Here is a 24,571-nt window from a genome sequence, read left to right as displayed (position 1 = left end):
CTTCACAGCCCTGTTTGCCCTTGGAGCACGGTGAGTCACAGACACGTAGGGCGAGTACACACAGAGTAATCCAGCCAGGCGGCACCAGGACCTGAGCCCCATGGCAGCAGAGCTCTGGCTCTTCAGCTCTTCATCCTCCTACAGCCTGCTTCAAGTAAAGGTGACTCTTTACTAGGTACATACGCAAGAGCGGCTTTGCTGGAGCTTTACCAATGACTATAATACAGCTTTCTACCACGTCAGTTAACAAAATCTCATCCGCTGTAATACACAAGAAACAAGTATCCCTCAGCGTCACCCTCCTGTGTCAAGCAAATCCCTTCACAAGCGCCTTTTCCTGGCGCTCAGGACATGAGCCGCCGCCGCCACCGCCGGACCCACAGCCTGTGAAACGGGGCGGGGAAACCAGGCACCTGCCACCGGAGAAACAAAAGAGAAGGAAACGGAAAGCTGAGCTACTGCCCAACATCCACACCCCGCTGAAATCCTTCACACTTCCCCAGACCTAAGCCGCCGCCATCGCCACTTTAAGCAGTTGGCAGCCGTATTCCCTGTTTAAGGTCTCCGAGCATGCGCACGGGGGCCTGAGGCGGGGCCTCGGGGAGGGGGCGTGGCCGCCTGCGGGACTGGGAGCGAATGTTGTGGAGGGCTCGAGACGTCCGTCAAGGTGAGTGGGAACGCCGCGCGGGCGGGGGGCCGTGACGTCACCGGGGCGGGGGGCCCGGCCTCCAGCCTACCCCACATGGGAGGTGGTGGGAGAGGAGTGGTGTCTCAGACCGGGTGGAGCGGGACCTCGGGACGGACCGTGGTCCGCCGCCGTCCTCTCGAAGTGGGCATACCCCGCTGGCAGGTATAAAACCGGGTCCGTTCCGCCTTGGGGGGTGTGTGTGGGGGTGTTCTTGTTGCTCCTTCCGATAGCTGCCTGACGGGACAGGACCATGTCCTTCTTCCCAGTAGTCGCTTCCTCAGGGCTAGCGCCTCCTGGCTGGTGGGTGCGCGGGTACGGAGTTCAGGGTGGGAAGAGGGAGCCGCTGGGATTGCTGACCTCTGGAACGGGAGCGTGGACCTCACTTTGCTGGGCTCTGTGTCAGGCCGTGCCCTTGGGTGGTGGAGGAGGCCCAGAGGAAAGGAGCCCCCTCAGAACCCAGGTCAGGCCGTTCTGCTGCTTGTAGGACTCAACATCCTTCATTGCTACTGATCTCTCTCGGTTCCTCTCTCCTACATTGTTCTGTCTGCAGCTTCTGAAACTGATACTGAACCATCTGCAAGACACAGTCCAGTGGCTTCTACTCTGACAGCAGCGATTTCTAACTGGGTCTTTGGTCATCCTTAGGAAAGTGGATAATCAGTACACCCTGGGATTGCTCTCATGCGGGAGCCTCCATACTGCATCACATGCTTCTCAAAAACACACCAGGTGATGCTTCTGCCTTTCTGGGAGCAATCTGCCTTCTTGTGTTCATTCCTGAGTTGAAATTCTAAGAAAAAATGTGTTGGTATTTTTAAACAATTTTTATACAGTGCAAATATTTATTAAAAAGAGAATAATGCCCAAGAGGTGGTATCTGAAAGCTTTCAGCTTTTTTGACACCTGGATCTGAAAAAAAGTAACATTTATACAATTGGGTGTAGATATGAGAGTGTATGCTTGTGTTTGCTCTGTATGTCAGTCAAATTCGATAAAGAGCTCAAAGATATTAGGCTTGTTAAAAAAAACAAAGAGATGGCCGGATCAAGATGCTACTGCTGTTGTCAGTCTTCCTTTTTCACCTGTTTCTTTCTTGAGGGAAGGACTGCATCCTACCCTCAACCCTGACAGTGTGTCAAGAGAATCCACTTGGAGAAAGCACTGTGGAGGAGCTTCACACCAGAGAATTCAGTGATGAGATGTGAAACAGTAGGAAATCTGGATTTATTAGTTCAGTTCATGAAAGTACTTATCTCTTTATGGCGTTTGTTTGTCTCCATTCAGGACAGTCAGTTTTGATCTGGCTTCTACCTTTTGAAAACTTGAGTTTACAGTTAATTAACATTCTTCAAATGTAGAGCTTCTGAGGGGTGTCACGGAGACTTTGGTGCCTAATCAATTACATTCGGTTCCCTTCCATTTCCATTCTGTTTCTGTTCATCTGACCTTGCCAGTTACAGTTACTGGGTTTTTTTGCCCTTTGTTCAGCCATTGCTATCTCAGTTTGCTTGGTTCAGTCATGTTTGTAATTCCCAGTTTCTCCACTTCTCCCCATTCTGTTTTTCTCTTCCATGCTTTACTAGCCTTTCAGTTGTTATTCTTGCCACATGTTTCTGTTGTGATTCTTAGTGCCAGGCCTTTCCCTCTTTCCTTCCTGCATGTTTCTCATTCAGAGTCATTGTCCTTGAAATTTCTTTGAGTTTCCTTTGAGGATCCTTGTTCCAGCCATTTTGAGACCCCAGTTTCAAAAGACTTCCAGTATTGTGTGTTCTCTGCTTAGGTTGACTGCCTTCTTCCTCCATGCTGCATAAGCCTGATGCAGAAGGGATAAACAACCTATTCCTTTCTTTTTCAGTAGGCTGTGCCTGACATGGGCTCTAACAACTTGGAAGCAGGTGAATTGTTTTGGCAAAAATGTATGTAGCTGAAAACTGGCTTATGGACAGTCTCAGAAACAAGAAATTTTAGCAATCAGGTCAAGCAAAGTGGGCTTTTTAACACTGAGGAATTTATTGGACATCTGTAAAAGCAGTTGTCATATGCCTCTGCAAAAGGAGGAAGAGGCAAGGGAAGACAGAGGGAAGAATAAAACTGGACTAAAACCTGCCTGAGACTCCCCCAAAGGTACTGTTCTTGCACTGCTTAATGCTCCTGCTGCACTGAGGGTGGGTCAGGTGATCTTGGCATAGAATGATGATGTTGAAACTTTTTCTCCATCTGATTTAAAGAGTAAACCCAACTCAGATTAAAAGCTGAAAATCAGCCATGTGTGTTGCTTCCTCTTGGTCTTTGAAATAAAATAGTCAAAATCATCCTTCATCCAGGCATCACAGGTACATTGAAAAGGATTATGTATATGATGCAAATCCCCTTGAGTTCACTTTTAAAACGTCTCTTTCTCCAAGAACTTTCCTCAGTGTATGGTACTAAAGGGTGGTGTATCTGGTTATTTTCTTTAGTCACTTACATGTTGTTTATAATGTGAGGAAAGTTTAATTGTTTCTTACTATGTTATTAGAGTGACCATTTCCTTGTGTAATGTTGTTACTGATTTCCACTGTAGAGTAAGTGCAATCATATTTAGAAGTACATGTCCTTCTGCAGTGCTGTATTTTACTGTGACAGCTGTCATAGAATGAGCGACAGTTTGCTTGCCAGCCATGCTTTCTGTCCACCCACTCACAGTATCTGGAAGATCCTCAAGTTGAATTCAAACACAGGCTTTTCAGCCAAAAGCTGTGAAAATAGCCTGGGAAATCAACGGAGTTTTCGTTCCCTCAGAGTGGCAGGCATTCAAGTAGTAGTCTGAACTTATATACTTTTCCCAGTCTTAACTTTCTACACTGTTCTGTATTGTCTTTTCTTTCTTTTAGTATGTTATGTTGGCTTTTTTCTAGAAATAATTTATTTTTTTTGTACTATGACAGAAAGCCATTATTTCAAGTATGTCTTAGGCACAATAAAATTGCATTTCCTCATCTCTTGTTCAGACTGGGTTTTTGTGTGTCCTCAACATAAAAAGAACATGGAACTGTTGGAACAAGTCCAGAGGAGGCCACGAGGATGTTCAGGGGACCAGAGCATCTCCTGTATGAAGATTGGCTGAAAAAGTTGGGGCTGTTCAGCCTGGAGAAGAGAAGGCTTCGTGGAGACCTCATAGCAGCCTTCCAGTATCTGAAGGGGGCCAGTAGGGATGCTGGAGAGGGACTATTCATTATGGACTGCAGTGATAGGACAAGGGGTAATGGGTTCAAACTTAAACAGGGGAAGTTTAGATTGGATAAGGAAGAAGTTCTTTACTGTTAGGGTGGTGAGGTACTGGAATGGGTTGCCCAGGGAAGTTGTGAATGCTCCATCTCTGGCATTGTTCAAGGCCAGCTTGGAGAGAGCCTTGGGTGACATAGTTTAGTGTGAGGTGTCCCTGCCCATGCAGCAGGGTTGGAACTGGATGAGCTTAAGGTCCTTTTCCAACCCTAACTATTCTGTGATTCTATAATTCTAAGTATTAAGTTTCAGGATAAGAAAACTGAGTCAGCAGTTTTGACAGTGGCCCTTTCTGTAAGGCATGAACTGCACAGCAGTTCTGCCTTCTCTGTGTGGTTTATAAACAGTGGATCAAACCTTTGATGTCATGGATAGATTTGAACTGAGGGTAGTATATTGAGGAGTGATTTATCCAGACTTCATGTGAGCTCTCAATTCACTGTTGGTTTATATATGCTGCATTCTTAACTCATTATTTCTGCCCAAAGCAATTTCATTAGAGGTTATAAATTTCAGCCAAGTTCTATATGTGCACAAATTTTTTACTAGGGTATGGTGGGCCTTTTAAATTGCACTGGGCACATCTGACGTATGAAATGATGAGACAATTGCTCTGGGATTATCAACTGTACCACTTGAATGTAATTTTGTTAGGCAGATGTTATCTGGAGGAATTTGGAGTTTTGTTCTGAAAAGTGTTTAAAAAAAAAGTACAAAGTGATGTGCCCGTGATTCCACAGGAAGTGTATAGCTGAGTGCAATGCTGAACCCAGCATCTGCCAAAGTTTATTTTAGGTCATCCTTCCTGTTAGGGTTTTACATGAGTGTGAGCAGTCATTTTTTCTCCTTCTTGGTAGCTGGTGCAGTGCTGTGTTTTGACTTTCGGGCTGGTAACATTGCTGATAGCAAGTATGTTTTGAGTTACTGCTCAAATGTTTGGTTTGTCCAAGGCCTGTTCTGAGCCTCATGCTCTGCCAGGGAGGAGGGGAGGCCGGGAGGAAGGAGAGACAGGACACCTGACCCAGGCTAGCCAAAGAGGTATTCCATACCATAGCACGTCATGCCCAGGATGTAACTGAGAGTTACCTGGAAGGGCTGGAGCTCTGGGGGTTGGAGAAGGAATCGGTTGGTTCTCGGTCGGGCAGGGTGGGGTGAGTTATGGGTCGGTGGCTGTTGAGGTGTTGTATTCTCTTCACTTGTTATTTCCTTTATCATTATTATTATTAGTAGAGTAGCAGTAGTGACTTGTGTTATGCCTTAGCTATTAAACTGTTCTTATCTCAGCCCGTGGGGCCTTTGGATTCTTTGGATTCTCCTTCCTAACTCTCTGGGAGTTGGGGGAGCAAAGGGTGGGGGGGGTGAGTGCACGAACTGTGCGGATTGGTTTTAAACCACGACACATGAGTATATTTATTCCAGAGATTCTGTCAGCTGTGTGGGTATAAAAATTGATTGTTATTTTTCTATTAACTCCTGTATTTTCAATGCTCATTTTTTGTTTTAAACAGTACGAGTAACTTGATCAAAGTGTAGGTTATTTTCCTTTTGTTGTAAATTGATGTCCTCCATTTTTCTGTCCAAATAATTGTGCAGGTCACTTAGATGTGATGCTGTAAAGACACATACGAGATTAATTTCTTGTGGTTTGTTTGTTGATTGGTTTTTTTTCTTGTAGCACCCTTGGGTGTTGAAATACTGAAAAGAAACTAACCCTGGAATAATTTTTGCTTTCTAAGTAGCTTTTCAAGTGCAAACAATCAAATGTCAAACCTTTATCTGGTTTATGACCAAAATACTTTTGCTTTGAGTCACTTGGAGGTTTTAGAGGAGAGGGAAAGGCCCAACTTATCCTGATAACTTTTAATTATAGTTTTCAGCACTCCAAGCTGTATTCCCGAGTGCTGTAATGCAACCACTATAACAGCACAGGTGGAAGGTTCTGTATTTTGCAGTGTTCAAATACTAAAGATGTTGGATAACTGTGGTGGTGTACTCTTTCTAGGCTCATCTGTTTAGCTTCACTCCAATTTGCTCTTGTTATCAGCAAACATTATGACAAAGGCATCAGCCATGACATATTCCTTAATGCCCATGGTTCTTGTGATGGTTGGTTATTTATGGCACTCAGCTGAGAACAGTAAGAATATTTTATTTTGTATTAGCTCTGGAAGCATGTAAAAACATGGATTGTCTCCTGCTAAATCAGGTTCATTCTCTGTTAGTCACATTGGCATCTTACAGTTGCAAGAACACAGATTTATAGTTCTCTTTTAAACTGTTGAAATTCAAGGAGAATTTTTTCAGTAAAACAGTTGAAATGATGATCTATTTCTTTCTCACCTTGGGCCAGACCATTTCTTAGGAGAAAATGTGCTGCTAATAGAAAGCCCTGCTATTTCATGTGAAGCATCTTAAACACAACAATCTCTGCTGTTACTGGCACGTGTGCATGCCTTTTATTTGCACCTGACCTCTGTGTGCAAAGCTGAATCCGTGTCTTGTAGGTGGAAACAGTTGGCATAGGAAAACAAACCCATCTTTTAGAATGTGCTCTGGGGTGGTGATGATCTTATGAGGAGCACAGTACATTAGAATTTTTAGTCTTTCCAGAAGGTGTTACTGTGACACGAAATCATGGCTTTAACAAGATAAACAGGGAAACTATTCAGAAGTTTGTTTATTTTACATTTGAGGTTGTTTTATATGATTCTTGGGCTGAAGTTGGCAAGGCCCATATTTCATCCCCAGTTTCCAAATTACAAAGTACTTTGCCTCATATCCTGTTTCAAGAAAACTTGTGTTTCAGTCCTTCAAACAGTATTTTCCTTTGTAGAAATCCAGTGTGGAATTGCGGCAAAAGCAGAGATGATTATACAGAGGGTGGTGCTGAATTCGCGCCCCGGTATGTATTTCTCTCAAGCAATGGAGTAATGTGTTTGTTATGGTTGCCTAATGCAAAATGGGGAGGGTAGAAACAGGCACTAACTTAAGATACTGACGTTTACGTATCCTAATATTGCAGGCAGCAATAAGTAAAGTTTATTGTGAGTTGTATTTACTTGGTCTGTGTATACCGATGTCCTCTCAGATGAGAAAAAAGGGTTTAATGATTAATAGAGGAGAAAAGCCTAAGTGTAGGGACTCAAAGTGAAGAAAGATTAGCAAGCATTGCTTTTTAGTTCTGATATTTCTTCATCCTGCATTTTAAGAGATGACTAAAAGAAAGTATTTTGTTACTGTTAATTTTTGTTTTGTTTTAGTAAATACTGAATATTTTATTCCTCCCATGTGTCAAAGTGTTTAGTTTTTAAATTTACAGTTTTGAGGATTTGTTTACTTCTTTACTTACATACTTGCCTTGTTACATGTAAGCACAATGTTTTGAATAGTGAGTTTATAAATCATCTGTTGTAGAAGACCCACAGGTGTGCATTAAGTTCTGGGGGGAGTGTTGTATACTGCTCAATGCCAAATAAGTCCTGAGAGCATTAGAACAGTTGTGTGACCTGCAAATAAGTTTTTCTTTGTGCAAATGGAGTGTTACAGCAATAGAGTGCTGGAGTCACCCACTCTGATTTAAAACACACACAGATATCTGGCTCTTTCCTTTTAGTGCTGGTGGTTCCAGCTGTCAGTCTGACTGATCTGCTGCATGTGGCACACACCTGAGGATGAAGCCTCCAGTTCTGGGTCTTTTGGCATGTGTATCATAGGTGTTTCTGGGAAGCTTTAATTTAAGGAGGTCTGTCTGTAGCTGCAGATGGATGCTCTTGCAGCATATGCATGTGCAGTGGCAATGATCTGTATTTCCCCAATCTCACTGAGTCAAAAGACTGAAAGAGTGAGAGTTTAAAACTTAACCTGAGTAAAATTTATGGTCATTTGTTACTGGCAGAATAGCATGTGATGGTTTTGTTATGTGAGAGAAGTCCCAGTGCATGTCTTTGTTTTGAAAGTTAGGGGCTTTTCAGCACATAGGGTATATAGAACCATTTTTTGAGAAGGGGAGCAGCCAACTGTCAGTCAGGACAAGTGCCTGCTACTGGCCCAGGCAAGCATTAGCTGGCAGATCAGTGTGCCTTCAGTTTGGGTGGTGGCGATGCACCCATTTAAATTGTAGTCTATAACACACAATCTGAAAGTTGGTCTGTTTTATACCTAGTAGTAGCCTAACTTACTCTAAAAAGGACTATCTTAAAAGAAGGCCTTCCCATATTGATTAAGGGAAGCTCTGTATTGATTTATTTGTTTGATTTCATAATACTAGGTAAGCATGGTGTGCCGGTGGCTGAGAACTTCCGACTCGAAGAAAGTACAATAGCAGATGCAATCCAAGCTGGACAAGTGCGTGTTAGAACCCTTTATCTCTCTGTGGACCCTTACATGGTAGGTGATGGACTTAGAGCTAAGACAGAACTTGTTTTTTAAAATACCTTCAACTCTGTACGTGTCATAGAATCAAAGAATGGTTTGGGTTGGAAAGGACCTTAAGATCATCTAGTTCCAACTCCCTGCCATGGGCAGGGACACCTCGCCTTAGACCATGTCACCCAAGTCTCTGTCAAAGCTGGCCTTGAACACATCCAGGTTACCGGTTATAGTCATTAATGTTCCTCTGATATATATGTAGGAATATGATTCTATAGTGTTACTGTAAAAGTCAGTCAGAGAAACTCTAAGACTCAGTTTGAAGTTTTAGACAGCAGCATTCTTTATTGCAGTGCTGGGTGCACATGCAAATCATTTTGCAGAGGTGAGCACACCACTTGCTGACAACAGCTGTATATTTAGCATACTCGTGCGTATTCATAGATTTCCCAAGAACTAATTACAATATTTGCATACTAATTAAGCATGCCCTTTTTTCCTGAGTGGGGGTCTCTGGTGGTTGCTGACAGTCTTCCTCACTGTGTTTACTGAGTGATCTCAGTACTTGTGCACGTTTGCAAGGTCCTAGTGCTGAGTTAGCAGTTAGGATGTCCTTGTTTCTGTTTGTTCCAATCTCGCTCTGCATTGGGTGTCACTCTGCTATCTTGAAGGCTGGCATCTGATTTGGAGAAAACTCCAGGAACAAACTCGCCAACAGAGTTTCAAGTTGACTAGCAGGTATTCTTTATTGCGGCACCGGGAGACATGAGAGATAGCTCCTCCTAACGTGTGTTCCCGTATTGCTATACAGGCCATTCTTATATGGTCACTGAGCATATTGCATCATTTTTCAGAAGGTTTCCCACATGCATACAAAAATGCGATGGTGGTCTTTAAGGGTCGTTTCTTTTCCCAACAATCTGTATAACCAGCTTAATTAACATTACAGACATAGCAACTGTCCTGTCCTTCTACTTAACAGTTAGTTTAACTGCTCCCATCCTGGCCATCAGCTCGTCCCAGATACTCAAGTATCCCCAAGTCCTGTTTTTCTATTCTGTTTTTCTTACATCTTTTGTACTAAGGTCCTAAGGACCTGAAACTGATTCCTTTCTCTCTATGCATTAGTAAATTAGAACAGTTTGGTCTATTCTACTGTGTTAAAGGCACACACACTCTATTGTTAGTTCTAAAATTTAAGCCTACAATAGGACCAGGAAGAGACCGTGAGCCCTGATATATCATGGCAGATTTGGTTTTCTGAACTTTGCCTTTTTTATATACATTTTTAAACTTTTTATATAGATTTTTGACTTATTTTTTTCATCCCATAAAATGAAGTACTTTTCAGTTGAGGGGAGTGTGGGCAGAGGAGGAAGAATATTTCATGATAAAGCAAGAAAGGGACATGATCAGGTAAAAAAAATCTAGACACTTAAATGTTCCAAGTTAAATATTATTTTGTTGTTACCACTTTTGTTTAGTCAGATTTTCCCCTTTTAAGTGGGTGATGGCAGGACAAAAATGTGTCAATGCATTATAAATAATGGAAGCAAAGAGGATTAGTGAATGAAGCCTTAAACAGCGCTTGCACCTAATTCTGCAAAACTGTAGAAATTATGTGTTTGGGAGAGTTGTAGGTTGAAATTGAAGTGAAAATAGGAGAAGCAGATAGACCGTGTCTGCTCGTGTGTAAAACTTTGCTATAAAGAAAATTCTGATACTCTCTTCCTTGCGTAGATGGAGAAAGAAAAGAAACACTCTTAAGTTCAGGAAAGTAGGCATAGCTTGGGAATTAAGGAAAAGTTCAAGAATCCTGAAGTACAAGCTCAGGCTACAGGGGCAGATAGACAGAAAATGTTTCAGAGTTCAAGAGGTTTGTCTGTTCTTTAGTGCGTAGGCATGGATTGAATGATTTATGGGTGGGGTTTTTTTCAGTGCTACATATCTATGATACATCCAGTTAAAGAATGGCATTTACAGGATTCTCCTCAGACCCAAGCCAGTTGCCTTCAGTTACATGGCTGACTTTGAGACAGCGTCTATAGAATGTGTTGGCTTTGATAAGGCTGCTGGAGGAGGTCAGAATGATCCATCCTCCTTTTGTACTGAGCAAACAAGAGGGAAAAGAGAGAGCTAAGAAAAGATCAGGACTGTCTGGGGCTTATTGAGAGACTTTTGAGTAGCCCTTTGTATTTGAAGTTTTATAAGTATCTCACCCCCACCTTCATTTGAACTCACAAACAAACCATGTGTTCCCCCAGAGCCTCTCATTAAAGCCTTGTCTTTCAGCGCTGCCGAATGAATGAGGACACTGGCTCAGATTACCTCTTGCCCTGGCAGTTGTCTGAAGTTGCTGATGGTGGGGGCATTGGGGTTGTGGAGGAGAGCAAGCATGACAACTTTGTTAAAGGAGACTTTGTAATCTCCTTCAATTGGCCCTGGCAGACAGCGGCAATTCTAGATGGAAGCTTGCTGCAAAAGGTAATGCAAAATATAAATGCAATTGTTTTCTTTTCCTAAACTTTATTTATTTATTCAAATAAATAAACAGTGGCTAATGACATTAGTTTTTAGTCAAAACCAAGTTAACATCATTGCAGTAACTTTTTCTCAAAAGGCAGATCGACTCACAGGTGGCAAAATCTGTATCAGTTTCTTCCTTCATGTCAAAGATAAAATTATTGTAGTTTAAGAATGTATATTTGACAATAAACTCCTTCCTTTAGGACCCTTCACCACTGATTTACAATTGCAATATTTGCTGAACTGTACTATTTTATCCTTTATGCTAATATAAGGATAGTTCACCATTGCTGGAAACCTCTTCATTCCAAAATGCTTTTTGGTGCTTCAGTAATATAAGTTTTTGTGAATTACTTTGTTTAAAAACTTTTTCTAAAACTCTGGAAATACAATCTTTGTTTCATTTTGTAGAATTTTGTTATTAGAATAGAGCTAGTTTCTAGATAGCTTGTCCCTGCCTTGCCTGGTAAATATCCTGACTTAGTCTTTTATGTTCAGACAATCAAATAGCAAACAGCAAAACCTCACCTTAAAAAGCAATGAATACCGCCATGTGTTTCTGTTTTGTAGCTCATTCCACAACTTGTAAATGGACGTCTTTCCTACTTCCTGGGTGCAGCTGGCATCACAGGACTGACGGCCCTGTTGGGTATAAAGGAGAAAGGACATGTGGCTGTGGGTGCAAATCAGACAATGGTGGTGAGCGGAGCAGCCGGTGCCTGCGGGTCTTTGGCTGGCCAGGTAGGTGAACTTAAGACATGCAAGCATACTCCATTACCAAGTTTATCTTTTGAAATATGCTGCTTAGTGAAAGTATGGATAAAATCATTGTAAATGTGAGTAGGTACAACTCCATGACAAAGGCCACTTCCACAGGTTTGACTCACACTCTCACTGAGAAAGATTTTAGGTGTGAAACTTCCATTTCATGAAACTGGGTTAGGAGAAAACAGCCCAAAGTGATTACTTGTCAATAGGTAAAGTCAGTAAGTACATGTATTTACTATACATTTATATAGTGGTTTGCTGTTTGAACACAGTCTTTGAGTTGACTGGCAACTTTCTTTTTTTTTCTATAGTAGTAAAAAAATGTACTAACCCCTTCTTTGGGTTGTGTTCCATGACATCCTTTGTATTTTGAGATTCACAGCCCTTCTATCCTCTTCAGCTTTGCAGAACCTGTTGCAGTGGCTTTGTATGTGTGTATGTGAATATCTCTAAATATCTATAGAATGTATTTAAATCAGTTATTGTTCAATCCTTTTGGCCTTTTATTAGCTATAAAACAGTACTTGGCAGGTAGTGATTTTTTTTTACTATACTTGGCTTTCCAGTACTGCCTGTGGTGACTCCACAGACTAAACCTCCTGCAGTCACTGAGTTTCACTGGCAGATTTCACCTGTACCCATCCCTTCCCTAGGTGTGAGGAGGGAGTGATAAGAGACAGTTGTGTCACATGAGATGGGGGAGAACTGTAACACCCCTTTACCTTTATGCAGATGAATGATCTCACTTCTCTTGTTTGTGTTTTTTGTTTTTATTGTGTACCTGCAGATTGGCCGTCTGGAGGGCTGCTCCAGAGTGGTGGGGATTGCTGGCACAGATGAAAAGTGCTCTATTTTGGTCCAAGAAATGGGATTTGATGCTGCTATTAATTACAAGAAGGGCAATGTGGCAGAGCAGCTACGGGAATTCTGCCCAGGCGGTGTGGATGTTTACTTCGACAATGTTGGTGGAGACATCAGTGATACAGTTATAAGTCAGGTGATTATACCAGCTGTCAGGTTATTCTAGTCTCTCTCCAGTGTCTGCATGCCCAGCTTTGGATTCATTCATATTGGAAACCAGCCTGCAATACAGCAGAGCAGGTTTTCCACTTCACTGATTTAATCCAGGTGCTGATTTTGGTTTTAAGAAATCAGATACTTGAAATCAGTGCCATCAGAATAGATGAAATCTAATTAGATTGAAATCTGCCATCTGGATTAGGCTGGCAATATAGTAACAGAAACACAATTTCTGCTTGTCATGTCTCACTTCTTTGACCAGGAGACTTGGTAATTTTCTAAAAACCTGGTCTGATAGTGTAATCTTGGGGTTTGTCAGCTTTGGTTTTCTGGCTGCGCAAAAGAAACAACTCTGCTGGGCCTCCATAAAGACTTTTGACAGGCCCTCTTCATTGTTAACAGGCAACTACTCTGTCTCATGGCAGGGAAGCTCTGGTGGCAGCCTGTGAATCACAGATGTATTCAACTTCTGTGTCCTGTTACCCCTCTCCTCCTTACATAAAGGACAGAAAGTAAGATAACAAGTTGTTGAATTCCTTGTATTTAATGCCTCTTTAAATTACATAAATTGGGCTGTATAGCTTTTATTTTTCCATTCTTGCCCTGCATTTACCTATTTGAATGTTATCATACCTTGAGTTGTACTGCTTGAAATTCTCCCAGTCTTTTCTAGTAAATGTGGCTTAACTAAGGATACCCATGTGAACATGTTGTAATAAAATCTGTTGCATCTCTGGAAAATCTAGTTTCTGAGACCAAGGAATGTAATTTTTCTCACTTTGTGCTGTCCTAAACAGATGAATCAGAACAGCCATATCATCCTGTGTGGACAGATTTCTCAGTATAACAAAGATGTGCCTTATCCTCCTCCACTGTCTCCTGACATAGAAAAAATACAGAAAGAAAGGAATATCACAAGGTACATTTCTCTTCCAGAGCTTGTGACCAGGTTTCAGGTAGATCATGCACATTGTGTTGTGACTGATGTGCAGAAGCCTGTAGAGCCACACGAGGCATATGTAATCAGAACAGAATGTTGCCATACTAAACAATGGAACTATAATCACAGTGTCAGTAAATCCTTTCTCTCACCTTTGTCTTTATCAGCATAAAAATGGGAAAGGATGCTGTTGCATGTTAATATAGTTTTCTATTATGCATTGTCTGTGGTTGCTTGATTTAGTCGAGGAGTCTCTGACAGATTCTTCAGAATGAGGGAAGGTGTTGCCATGGTTCTGGTCTCAGATGTTTTGCAAGGTGCCTTCTCTCCAAGTGTAGTAGTTCAGGCAGAGGGAATAGAAAATATTTCTAAAGTAAGGATGCAGCTGATGCCATGATTGTATTGAAATTATCTTTTTAGTATTTGGGGTATTAGATAATGGGACTGTAGGTGTAACAGATATATACAGGTAAAACACTGGGTTTTGTTATGACTGGGAATTTTGGAATCTCCTGTCACAGTTCAGGTGCAGCTGAGGTACAGATTAGAAGTGAAGTCTTAGGAGACTTCATTCATTGCATTGCAGAAAGTTAGGGAGACACTTGATCTCTGTGCAACAGATTGACCTCTTCTAATAAAAATTGTTGTCCCTGTTATTTTTGTTTGTCCTTTTAAAATGGATAAAAATACTAAAATACATCATGCAAGAAGGCAGTGGAGAATTTAGTCATTAGAATTATCATTTCTGATGATCATTTCAGTTTCTCTTGATTACTACAGACAGATTATACAGAATTTTAGGGAGCCTGAGAGTTAATTCATATTCACCATCTAATTGCAAGACTCTTCTCTTTGACACTTGGGCAGAATTACTTGTCTAAGACCAGTGTTACCATGAAGCTCCCACTGCAGGGAGGTGCCTTAACAAACTGGCAAAGCAGTGAGCTATGTCTTGATGTAATTAGTACTCATAACCCTTCAGGTTCAACTGCTGTTCAAAATATGCTTACCCAAGGTTTCTTAAATCAAGACTGATTCTTTTTTTCACAGGGAAAGGTTCTTGGTGTTGAACTATATGGACAAACAGGAAGCTAGTGTATTACAGCTCTGTCAGTGGATCCAAGAGGGTAAACTGAAGGTAAGAATTTTTAATCCATAGCCTTTGATACAATCTCCTCAGGCCGTGGTCTGACTACAGGAAGTCCAGTTTCTTTGTCCTTGGCTCTCTTACCATGTCTCAGAATTGGAACAGATTTTCTGAAGGATGTGTGATTACAATTGAAAGCTTCTTCGGTAGCACTGGTGTAGTAGATACCTGCTGAGGATGGTGTGACTGTAGTATGACAAACTTTTCTGATTACATGCTGGAGATGTCTGTATTCTTTCTTTCAGCATAGGGTGCACGTGCTTTTTTATGTAAAGAATCAGACCTTCAAAAATACTTACTTTCAAATACCTCATTAGTGAAGTCCTGAATGCTTTTGGGAATCTTGTCTGAAGCTTTGTTTCAAGCTTTATGATCACTATTATTTTGTGATGAGTAGATGCTTTATCCATCTGTTCCCTATGACATGTGTCTGAATTGGTTTTTGATTCTTCAGTAATACGTAAATGAGTACATTTCATTCTGCAGTAATCAGTAAATTGGTAACTTTTCCTGGGGAAATCCTGAGACACTACATTTTTGCAGGGCAGGGATGTTCTGACTGAAGAATTAAGTCGGAAGGTGTTCACTCCTCTTTTGATGAAAGAGCCTGACCCAAACAGAGCACTGCCCATTGTAGCAAGAGAATCCTTTAGATTTTGGTAGCTTCTGTGATGCTTTCATGGCATGTTTCTAAGAAGTGTTAATCTTATTTGAAAAAGCTAAAAGGACTTGTTTGCATTGACAGGTCAGAGAGACCGTGGTAGAAGGCTTAGCAAACATTGGTGGTAAGACTTTTACACCATTTTCTAAGAGTATTAATCTGATTAAATACCATGACAGTAGAGGTTAACTACCTCCTTTGCTTCATTTACTAATTCAGGTTTTTGTATTTTATCTAAAACGTGATTTTTATGTTATAATAAATACACTTCCCCCCCCCCCCCCCCCAAGGTATAAATGTTCTGTGAGAGGATTATTTGATGTTAAAAAAAATTTAATATAAATGTTGAGATTTGTTTGTTTTACAGTTGGGGGGAATTGACTCAAACTGGTACCTTTGCTGATGATATCATGCTGATCTTACAGATTTAAAGTGCTGCCCATTTCTTATGACTAAGAAAATGGTATTTTTGAAACTTTAAACTCATACTTTTTAAAAACTCAGTATTTAACAGTGCTTGTTAATGGATTTCAAAACAAAAAGTACACACAAGAAAAGGGAAAACATGACAGATGGCTAAATAAAGTGAAAATTAATTTCTTTTAAAGGAACAAAATGGCCTGTAGCCTGTTCAAAAAATCTGTAACAAAGAAAATCTAAAAATGAAGAGGGTCTTGTGACTGCAGTGAGACAGCGAGAGAGCCAGTTGATTCCAGATGTGCTGTAAGAATGCTTCCCTTGCAAGTAGCAGGGGAGAATATGTTTTAATTGAGTTGTTAGTCCCACAAGGTTGTAAGCCAGTATAATTAAGCAATAGCCAAATCTTACAGATGTAAGTTTATTCTTGTCATTGTTACTTACTGATATATGTGTGTATTTTGATGGAATTTCATCAAATACAGCAGTCATATTTCATATTTTGTTTATGCCAATATTTATTCTTTTTGTACCAGCTTCTCCCATTTATTGTACCACACAGAGTGTTTATAAACCTTTTTCTTTCACAAGAGTTTGTCAAACCCACAGCATTCATGGGGTCTCCAGTCATGCTTTGTCTTCCTGTTCGGTGTTTGCATGGCATATCATAAAAGCAGCAAATTTAATGGTTAATTTGTTTAGGGCCAAACAGTTGCTTGCAAATTAGGATTTTTAATTATTACACAAGACTGCCCTTAGCAGTTTATTACACATTAGCTTTTCTCCTTTTTCTTCTTAATTTAGCATGTCATTAGGGATAAATATGTTTAGGTACAAAACGTGATCTCTCTTTTCTGGGCAGCTGTTTCATACATTAGCTTCTACCTTTTCTTCAAATAATCTTTTTTAAATGTCACTTGGCACATTTTGCTTGGCACTAACTGATTTCATTATTTCTCTTGAAGCTGCTTTCCAGTCCATGATGAGTGGAGGCAATATTGGAAAACAGATCGTCTCAGTTTCTAAGTAAAAGTCATTCCTTTGGGAAAAATAATTGGATTCTATCTCTTAACAGTGAGCAACTTTTTACTTATACTATTTTCTTAAATAAGCCATTAAGTTGTTCTGTATGTACTGAAAGCAGAGATTCTGGGATGCTAATAAACTAAATAGAACTGGAAACAGGAATGCAATGATTTATACTAGAAACAATTAATACAGTCTTTGACACTTCGAGAGCTGCCAGATAGCACACTTGTACATATTTCATGGGTTGAAAGTTGGAACACACTGGGAGCCATGTCCAATAATCAGGATCTATGCAGCCACCTAATTTTGGGTGAATTTACCAGCAGAGAGGAGCACCATTCCTGTGCAGTTTGTCTCAGTGGCCAAGAACTTCTTCAGGAGTTTTGAATGCACTAGTGTAAATTCCCTGACAGTCCAATCAATCTGGTTAATCACTTTAGAATTTAACAGTTCCCATTTTTACAAATAATTGCAATAAAAAATTCCATTTCTGGAATTCAGGTTCTCTAATAACAAAGGTATTTTCATTTTGCCATCTGGAACAAATTTCCATTGATCTTGTCCATTTCTCTGTATTGTATCATTATATCCTCTATTTTCAGAGCATTTGAAACCTAATTAATTTACAATTCCATCTGCATGCTGTCTTTCATCGGAGAGAGGTCGAGTTCCAAATCCTACTGTATCTTATTTTTATGGTAATCTCCCCAATTACTCTGTTTTTTTTCTGTGGTTTATACCTCTCCAGGGTGACAGAAAGAGAATCTCAAAACATGCTGCCTGAGGAGGGAGGGAAGCTTTGCAGACAATTGATTTTCTGTTCCCTCAGTAACTTATCTTGGCTCTGAATTTTTGGTCTAACAATGCTCTTTTACCATCTCAATGGAGAAACTGGAAAAAATGAGTCACCATTTCCAAGTCTGCCTTACGGATGGAACTGATGTGATTGTATCTTCAAAAGCAAGGGATAGAAAAGGGAAGAGATAATTATCTCACAGAATTTTACTACTGTGTACATTCAGAGACATTAGCACATATTTATTTAGAGAATGGGATTGTTAGTGACACATTCTGATTTACAGGCTTTGGTTTTGGTTTCAATTCATTTCCCTTTAAGGGAAGTGTTGCCAAACAGCAGGGTCAGCCCTACTGTCCAGAGAATGGAGTACCTAGATCTGCGGGAGGCACCTAGGACAAACTAAATGGAATCCAAGGACTAGGAAAGAAACACTATGCAAAAAATGGGCATTATAAATCATTTTGTGTGCTCTTGAAAGTAAGGGAAGTATCAGAATTGCCTAATATGGTTGTAAAGAGTATGAAAACCAGTCCATTCATTTGCTAGTGCTGCAGCTGTTCCGTAAGAAAGAAGCATGCAGTGATGGATGCCATAAACTTTGAGGAAAAGAAAGACACTTGCATTATAGAATTAGATTATATAAATCTTCCAGTATGCTTTTTTCAACTACAGAAGTAGTGACTGGTTCACTTTCAGCTAGATTGCAAATCCAGCATCAGCATAACTAGCTAAAGCAGCATTAACAAGTCTCACACCGGGATTAGAAGACAAAATTTTATGCAGTCAGTATAATCATAGTTGGCAAATGAAGATGGGAAGGCAATGGGTGAGTGAAATTCTATGAATTCCTGCATAGTGACTGCTTATAGATGGTAATTCTGTTGGGAAAGTTAAGCAGGCTTGGAAGGCTGGAGAATTTGGATGTATGTTAAAATAGGAGGCAGAAGGACACGCAGTGATGCTGTGCATTGTCTCCAAACTTGGATTCCTCTCATCTCAGCTGGAGTTAATGGGGAGGAAGCTGATGGGAATATGACTAAGGAGTGTGCTGGCTGTGGTGGCATGTCTTATTGTCCCCTTTCCTTCTTCCCTCCCACATGCCTATGCCTGATAGAGATATTCAGCATCAGCTATGCATCCCTGTGCACCCTGTATTCTGCATTCAGCTTCTGCCAGGCAACAGAAGAGCCTTAATGCAGTTCGAGACATTTAATCTTCCTGAATAAACATCCTTGTCCTCACAGTTCATTCCTAAAGCAAATACTTAAACAAAACAGAAAACAGCCCCCTCCAGGTACCTGACCAACCATGGTAAACCTGGTCTTAACCTGAAGCTCTGCTGCTACTGCTCCTGAAAATTGTTACTCATACAAGAGTATTTTAGCAAATGAGATTATTACTAGTGCTGCTGCTGAGTTGAAATAGTGCCAGTTTTAATTGGTAACAGAAAATCCTCTGCTGAATTTGGTTTTGTGTGTGTCTAATTGTACATAAATACACCTGGCGCTTCTTGGGGCATGGCTTCACCAGGGTGGTTTTGTATTTTCTCCCAGCCTCAAAGGCTGACTTCTTCTCACACACAAGTTTCAATGTCCTGTAAGAGGCATTTCCCTGTATTTGGCTTTCTTCAGTCTATCAATTTTACTTAACTTTCAACAGCCTGTTTTGAGAAAAATGCCTTCTAAAACCTGAGGACTTTTTTGTTTTATTCCAGCCTGCTTGGAAGGAAGTATATCATAGGGTAGTATCCACTGGAAGCTGATTAAATATCTGTGTATCTCAAAAGAGACTCAGTTATGAGCTGTGCTGAGTTTGTGTTGGATGAATGCAAGAAAGCAATCATAACAATAACCATACTAGAAAGGTGTTAAAATGTTGTTTTCCTTTCATATCTCATATGTGAGGGCCTCAGTCTGGTATGTTTCCATAGTTGCATTTGTTTGTCCAAAGTACAGGTTTTGTACTTTCAAACAATACTGGCTGAAGAGCTGTTCCAGAGTGAGCTCATCTCTGCACTGTGAGGTGATGCACCTTCCAGCAATGACAGTCCTTGAGGAGATGATTTTTCACAACTGAAACAAAATATGATGCAATTATAAAATTCCCAGCACTGTTATTTTTACAGCAATTCCTTAGTAAGTCACATAAGTAGTAAGCCTATAAAGAGCTGATGATGTGAGGGGTGATCCAGAGTGAGATCATACTGAGATACTGATTCTTTACCGTTAGAAAGGCAGCTTGATTGCAGCAGCATTCCTGTAGTCAGGTGGGCTGGAGAGGGTAATAGAAGTTCTATCAGCATTAGGTAAATGGCTTGAGGGCAAAAAAGAAAAGGAAGATGTAAATAGAGTAAAGCTTTCTGGCACTGCCAACCTTTAAGGTTCTCACTTAAGCATTTCTTTACTTGTGAATCCTGGTTCGTGTTGCCTCCCAAGAATAAATAAAAATCAAAGGGAGAAAATGCTTTAAACCAAGTGCCACAGTTCTAAAAATATTAAAACATCTGTTTTTTTTTTCACCTTGTTTTAATTATTATTATAGTGTGACTCTTCAGCAATCATCTGCTTTGCACTATAGGAGAGGTCTAAATTAACAAAGGGTAACAAGTAACTGGTAACAAAAACCTGAGAGGCTTTGGATGTTGTAAATAGGCACTGGCTGCAGAAGCACCAGCCTTTGTCCTACGAAGCTTTATCTTACAGGCAAGGTGAGTGATCATTTATCAGATCTTAAGTAAGGGCAAGCATGAATTCAAAGTAACCGGTTGTGTGAACATAGAAGTTCAGCTACACATAATATAGCTGAAAAATACCAATTTTTTTAGGTCATCATGTTTCTTGTCCTCCTTGTTGGCTTCTTACCTGATAATCAGAAGAAATGCTCTTCCATAGGAGCACCTATTAGTGGTTTAGTTCTAGGCCATGTAACTTAGTGTCAGGATTTAATGGACAATGATGTCAGCAATAGCACAAAAAGACCTTGCCAGCCCAGACATAAATGTATCTTACTGTAGTTTATAGTAGCTGTTGTTACAGAAGTGAAGCAAGTGAAGGCAGATGCCTTTCAAATAGCTTCATCTCTATACTTTAATGCACTGATGGTGGAAGAAGCAGATGTGGGATTACTTGGTCCTGTTGTTCCTAACATTGCCCTCCTCTATTGCTATGCTCCCTTCTCGTCACTGGATTCTCTTAACAGTAGCAAATGTTCATGCAATACATAAAAAGACTGCCAGGGGATGAAAGAAGATCCTGGGCAGATGGCATTATCGTGCAATAAGAAGGAGTAACAGCAGCTGGAATAAGTTCCTAACTAAGAAAATACTATATTGGACACAACTGGGAACTCCTTCGGAAAAGCACAGAAAGAAGCAGAAATTAGTTGACTTTTTAGCCACAGGAACACATTTTGCAATCAGAATTTTGCAACCAGAAAGATAGATACCTTAGATAGCAAAAATCAGTTTTGCCACAGCACTCTACTCTGGGCACAGAGATGGTAAAAGGGTGGTTAAGCAGGTCAGCAGTGTTGAAAGAAAACTGGTAGTGTGAAGTAGCAAAGCTGTGTTCATGCAAGAACAGGGAGGTGCAATTTATGTTTAAAGGAGACTGTTGAACGGCAAAGGGTGAGAGAAGGCAGTGAGTTTATGGGGCTATGGGTCCACATCTCTGAGACCTTTGCTCACTCTCTGCTCCTCTGCAGGAAGGAGCCTTCCTCTCCCCATCAGCCCCTGCGTGCTTTCCTTTGCCTCCCAGGCAGGGAGTGTGGGAAGGGAAAGTAAAAGGCCAAGGATCAGGCTCCGATGGGAGCAGGTTGGGCAGAAGCCAGCACGGTTGGACTTCCGTCTGCTTCTGCGGGCGACGGGGAGGGGGGAGGGCAGGACACTGTCTACTGGTGCTTTATAGCCGGGATGGAGCTGCCTTTGTGTCCCACTCCCCAGAGTAATCTCGCTTTTTGGCAGCAGTGAGCATTTCAGACTGGAACAGCCTGTTCCATGTCCGCAGGCCTGGCAGACCGGGTGAGCCTTCAGTGCCCTGCAGGCAGCAGCCTCTCAGCCTTCACTGCTCCAGAAAAGGGGTTCGTGCTCTTTGAACTACTGGAACTGTTTTAGCTTTGGTTGGGGTTTTTTAGGGGTTGGGGGTTTTTGTAGTATTCTTATTTTTTTTGTATGCTACAGAGACAGTAGGAAAAGCACATGGAAGAAGCCTCCCTCTGCTATCCTTGCATTTTCCACTACACTGAGTGCCAAGATCTCTTTATAGGGATTGGACAGGCCTTCCCGGATGACAGCTATAGGAAATTATGCATGCCAATGGCAGTCCCTTAGGAACTTCCCTCTGCAAGTTTTGCTCAGCCCGCACAGCACTGAGGATATATGCACATAAAAGAATCTTTTTCCTAGTTTTTTGTGCATTTCACAGTATCTTGGGTGTAATTCACTGATGAACACAAGAATTCCTTCATAAGCAAACAGCAGCATGAAGTGCTTTTTCTAAGAGCCTATTTTTTAAAAGAACAAAATGTATTTGAAAGATTTTTCTCTTTCCAAATAATAATTTCCAGTGTCCTTTTAGAGTCATTTCAAATGGGAATTAAGTACTTTAAAGGAGCTCCTCAATGCAGATAAAAACAACCCCAACAAACCCAACCAACAAACCCTGCAGTGTTGTAATCAAAGCATTTATGCTATGAAGGATTGATTTGTCACAGATCACACTGATGGCCGCCAGCAGTGTGTGAAGCACTTCAGCAGTCTGGTTCCACCATCTGCTACTTGCTTTGCTCACTTCATGTAGCTCTTATTTTTCCTGCTAATGAACAGCTTGGAAAGGCCACTCTTGACTTGAGAAGAGCTCTGCATTGTTATGCTTGCCCCGAAACAGCCGTGCAGTACCATGTTAGAAGAGACAACTACATGCCAGAAGTAATGAACGCCAAAGCCAGTTGCTTCTGTGTATGTACAAAAGTTAGTAAGATCTATTCATCCATAAGCTGGAAAAACATGTTATGAACTATGGAACAACACTATGAGAGACCTTACACTGATACTAATATAAATGCTAAGAGACTTTCCAGCACAATATTGTGTTATCATCTCAGCTGAAAATCAGCCTTTTGGTGAGACAAAGAGCTTAATTTTGAAAGAGGAGCAAAGCCAGGCAATTCATCAGGACAACACAGGGCCACTTACTTCTAGATCTCAACTCATTGCAGGCCAACAGGAGCAACTGCAGTTTTCTTTGTAGGCTGCCTTGCCAGATTTATCATCTCATCTGCAGAGCTGTCAGAAGTTTGTTCAGTTATTGCTGGTTTAAGTGACTGGTGATGGGTTCTGGGTGATGGGCTGCATTTTATTGAACTGATTTATTTTGTTTGAATTTTAAGGGAAAAACATGCTTTGGTGTGATTTTTGTTACTCACAGTTAACTTGGGCAACCACTTAGCTATATGATAAGGACAGCTAAATTAGAGGCTAGCTTGTAGTCTGTGCTTCTAAGAACTTTCAGCCTGCTGAGATACAAAGAATTAAAAAGGTTTTAAGAGGTATTGGCGAAGAAAGTCTTAAAGTGTAATTCTGCATCTCAGGTAGGAAAGTTGGTATTTTCCTGTGAAGGTTTTAGAATACTGGAAAGAAATATCAGGAGGAAATTCTCTACCATGAGGGTGGTGGGACACTTGGCACAGGCTGTCCAGAGAAGCTGTGGCTGCCCCATCCCTGGCAGTGTTCAAGGCCACGTTGGACAGAGCTTGGAGGAACCTGCTCTAGTGTGCAGGTGTCCCTGCCTCTGGCAGGGGGTTGGAACTGGATGAGCTTTAAGGTCCCTTCCAACCCAAACCTACCTGTGATTCTATGAAAACTGTTTAAGAAGAAAATTATCTCAATTGTCATGAGACAAGGTGAGTTTAACTTGCCTGCTTGGCAACAAAAAGCTGCAGTAGCTGTGTATATTCTGTGGTGTGTTACCTGTGGTCTGATAATACCTTTCTCTCAGAATTTATTACATCATTACCACAAACGTGTGTAATTCACACACTGACCACCTCTCAGAGCATGTGATTCTTATTTGGGTCCTTGGAACCACGGATAACACATCTACAAATAAAACATCTTTGCTCACCACACTAAGAATAGTGCTGAGAGATTCTTAACAGACTTCCATCCATCTACCCAACTCATTCCATGGAGCCAAACAGCGAGTATGTGACAGACTGCAAGGTTTTTAAGTCCACAGACATTTGATTACATTGAGATTTGATGACATTGCAATCGACAACAACCACCACAACAAATAAGTCTCAGTCTTGTCACAGGGTATAGATAATGACATTTTATTGCCACTTCTGCTCCCTGATCACCTAAACGTAATCTAATCACAAAATGTCACTTTATAATTACTTTTTCCATAGCATTTCTCACAGCTTTGCAAATTTATCATGAGTAAATTTTGTGCCCTGCCTGATTTCTAAGTTTTGCAAAAGAAACTTATGTAGCAACAGATGACACTCTGTATTCTCTTAATGTATTTAACTGATGCAAATGAGACCCGTTACTCTCTTATTATACTGTCAATCACTGAGGAATGGGAATTAAGGAATAGGAAAGCTGTCACCTTTTAAAAATAGCAATAGGTCTTTGTTGTAGTTGAGATTTTCTTTCAATTCAGTGTATTTCCCTGTATGTTCTGCAGTTGATACAGGGGTAACCAATGTATGGGTGTAATACAGAGAAATGGCACAAGGGGGTTAAGGGAATTCTTTTGCTTAAACAAAAGTATTGTCTGTCCTAAGTACCTAACATGCCAACGCATTGACTACTGATAAGGGACAAAAGCAGATGCTTAGTTCTACTGATAAGGGACAAAAGCAGATGCTTAGTTCTACTGATAAGAGACAAAAGCAGGTGCTTAGCTCTAGTGGTAAGGGACAAAAGCAGATGTTTAGTT

The 24,571-nt window shown here is 40.9% G+C and overlaps 1 protein-coding gene across 5 annotated transcripts; it reads left to right on the top strand.

The window, feature by feature from the left end:
- Positions 1–610: 610 nt before the first annotated feature.
- Positions 611–16,981, top strand: PTGR2 (prostaglandin reductase 2). Of its 5 annotated transcripts, none has more exons than XM_034062413.1 (10): positions 611–667; positions 6,786–6,854; positions 8,220–8,338; positions 10,613–10,804; positions 11,417–11,587; positions 12,402–12,611; positions 13,432–13,553; positions 14,625–14,712; positions 15,467–15,506; positions 16,765–16,981. In XM_034062413.1, the coding sequence occupies exons 1-10, from the start codon at positions 637–639 to the stop codon at positions 16,827–16,829; spliced, it is 1,107 nt and encodes a 368-aa protein (XP_033918304.1). In that variant the 5' UTR covers positions 611–636; the 3' UTR covers positions 16,830–16,981. The 5 variants fall into 5 exon arrangements, with proteins under 5 accessions (XP_033918304.1, XP_030900357.2, XP_033918306.1 ...); XM_034062414.1 differs by lacking the exon at positions 611–667 and adding an exon at positions 1,219–1,417; XM_005143899.3 differs by lacking the exon at positions 611–667 and adding an exon at positions 1,561–2,812.
- Positions 16,982–24,571: the final 7,590 nt, after the last annotated feature.

This window comes from Melopsittacus undulatus, chromosome 4 (assembly GCF_012275295.1).
Source record: "Melopsittacus undulatus isolate bMelUnd1 chromosome 4, bMelUnd1.mat.Z, whole genome shotgun sequence".
NCBI classification, from domain to species: Eukaryota; Metazoa; Chordata; class Aves; order Psittaciformes; family Psittaculidae; genus Melopsittacus; species Melopsittacus undulatus.
This window is presented reverse-complemented; position numbering and strand designations above follow the sequence as displayed.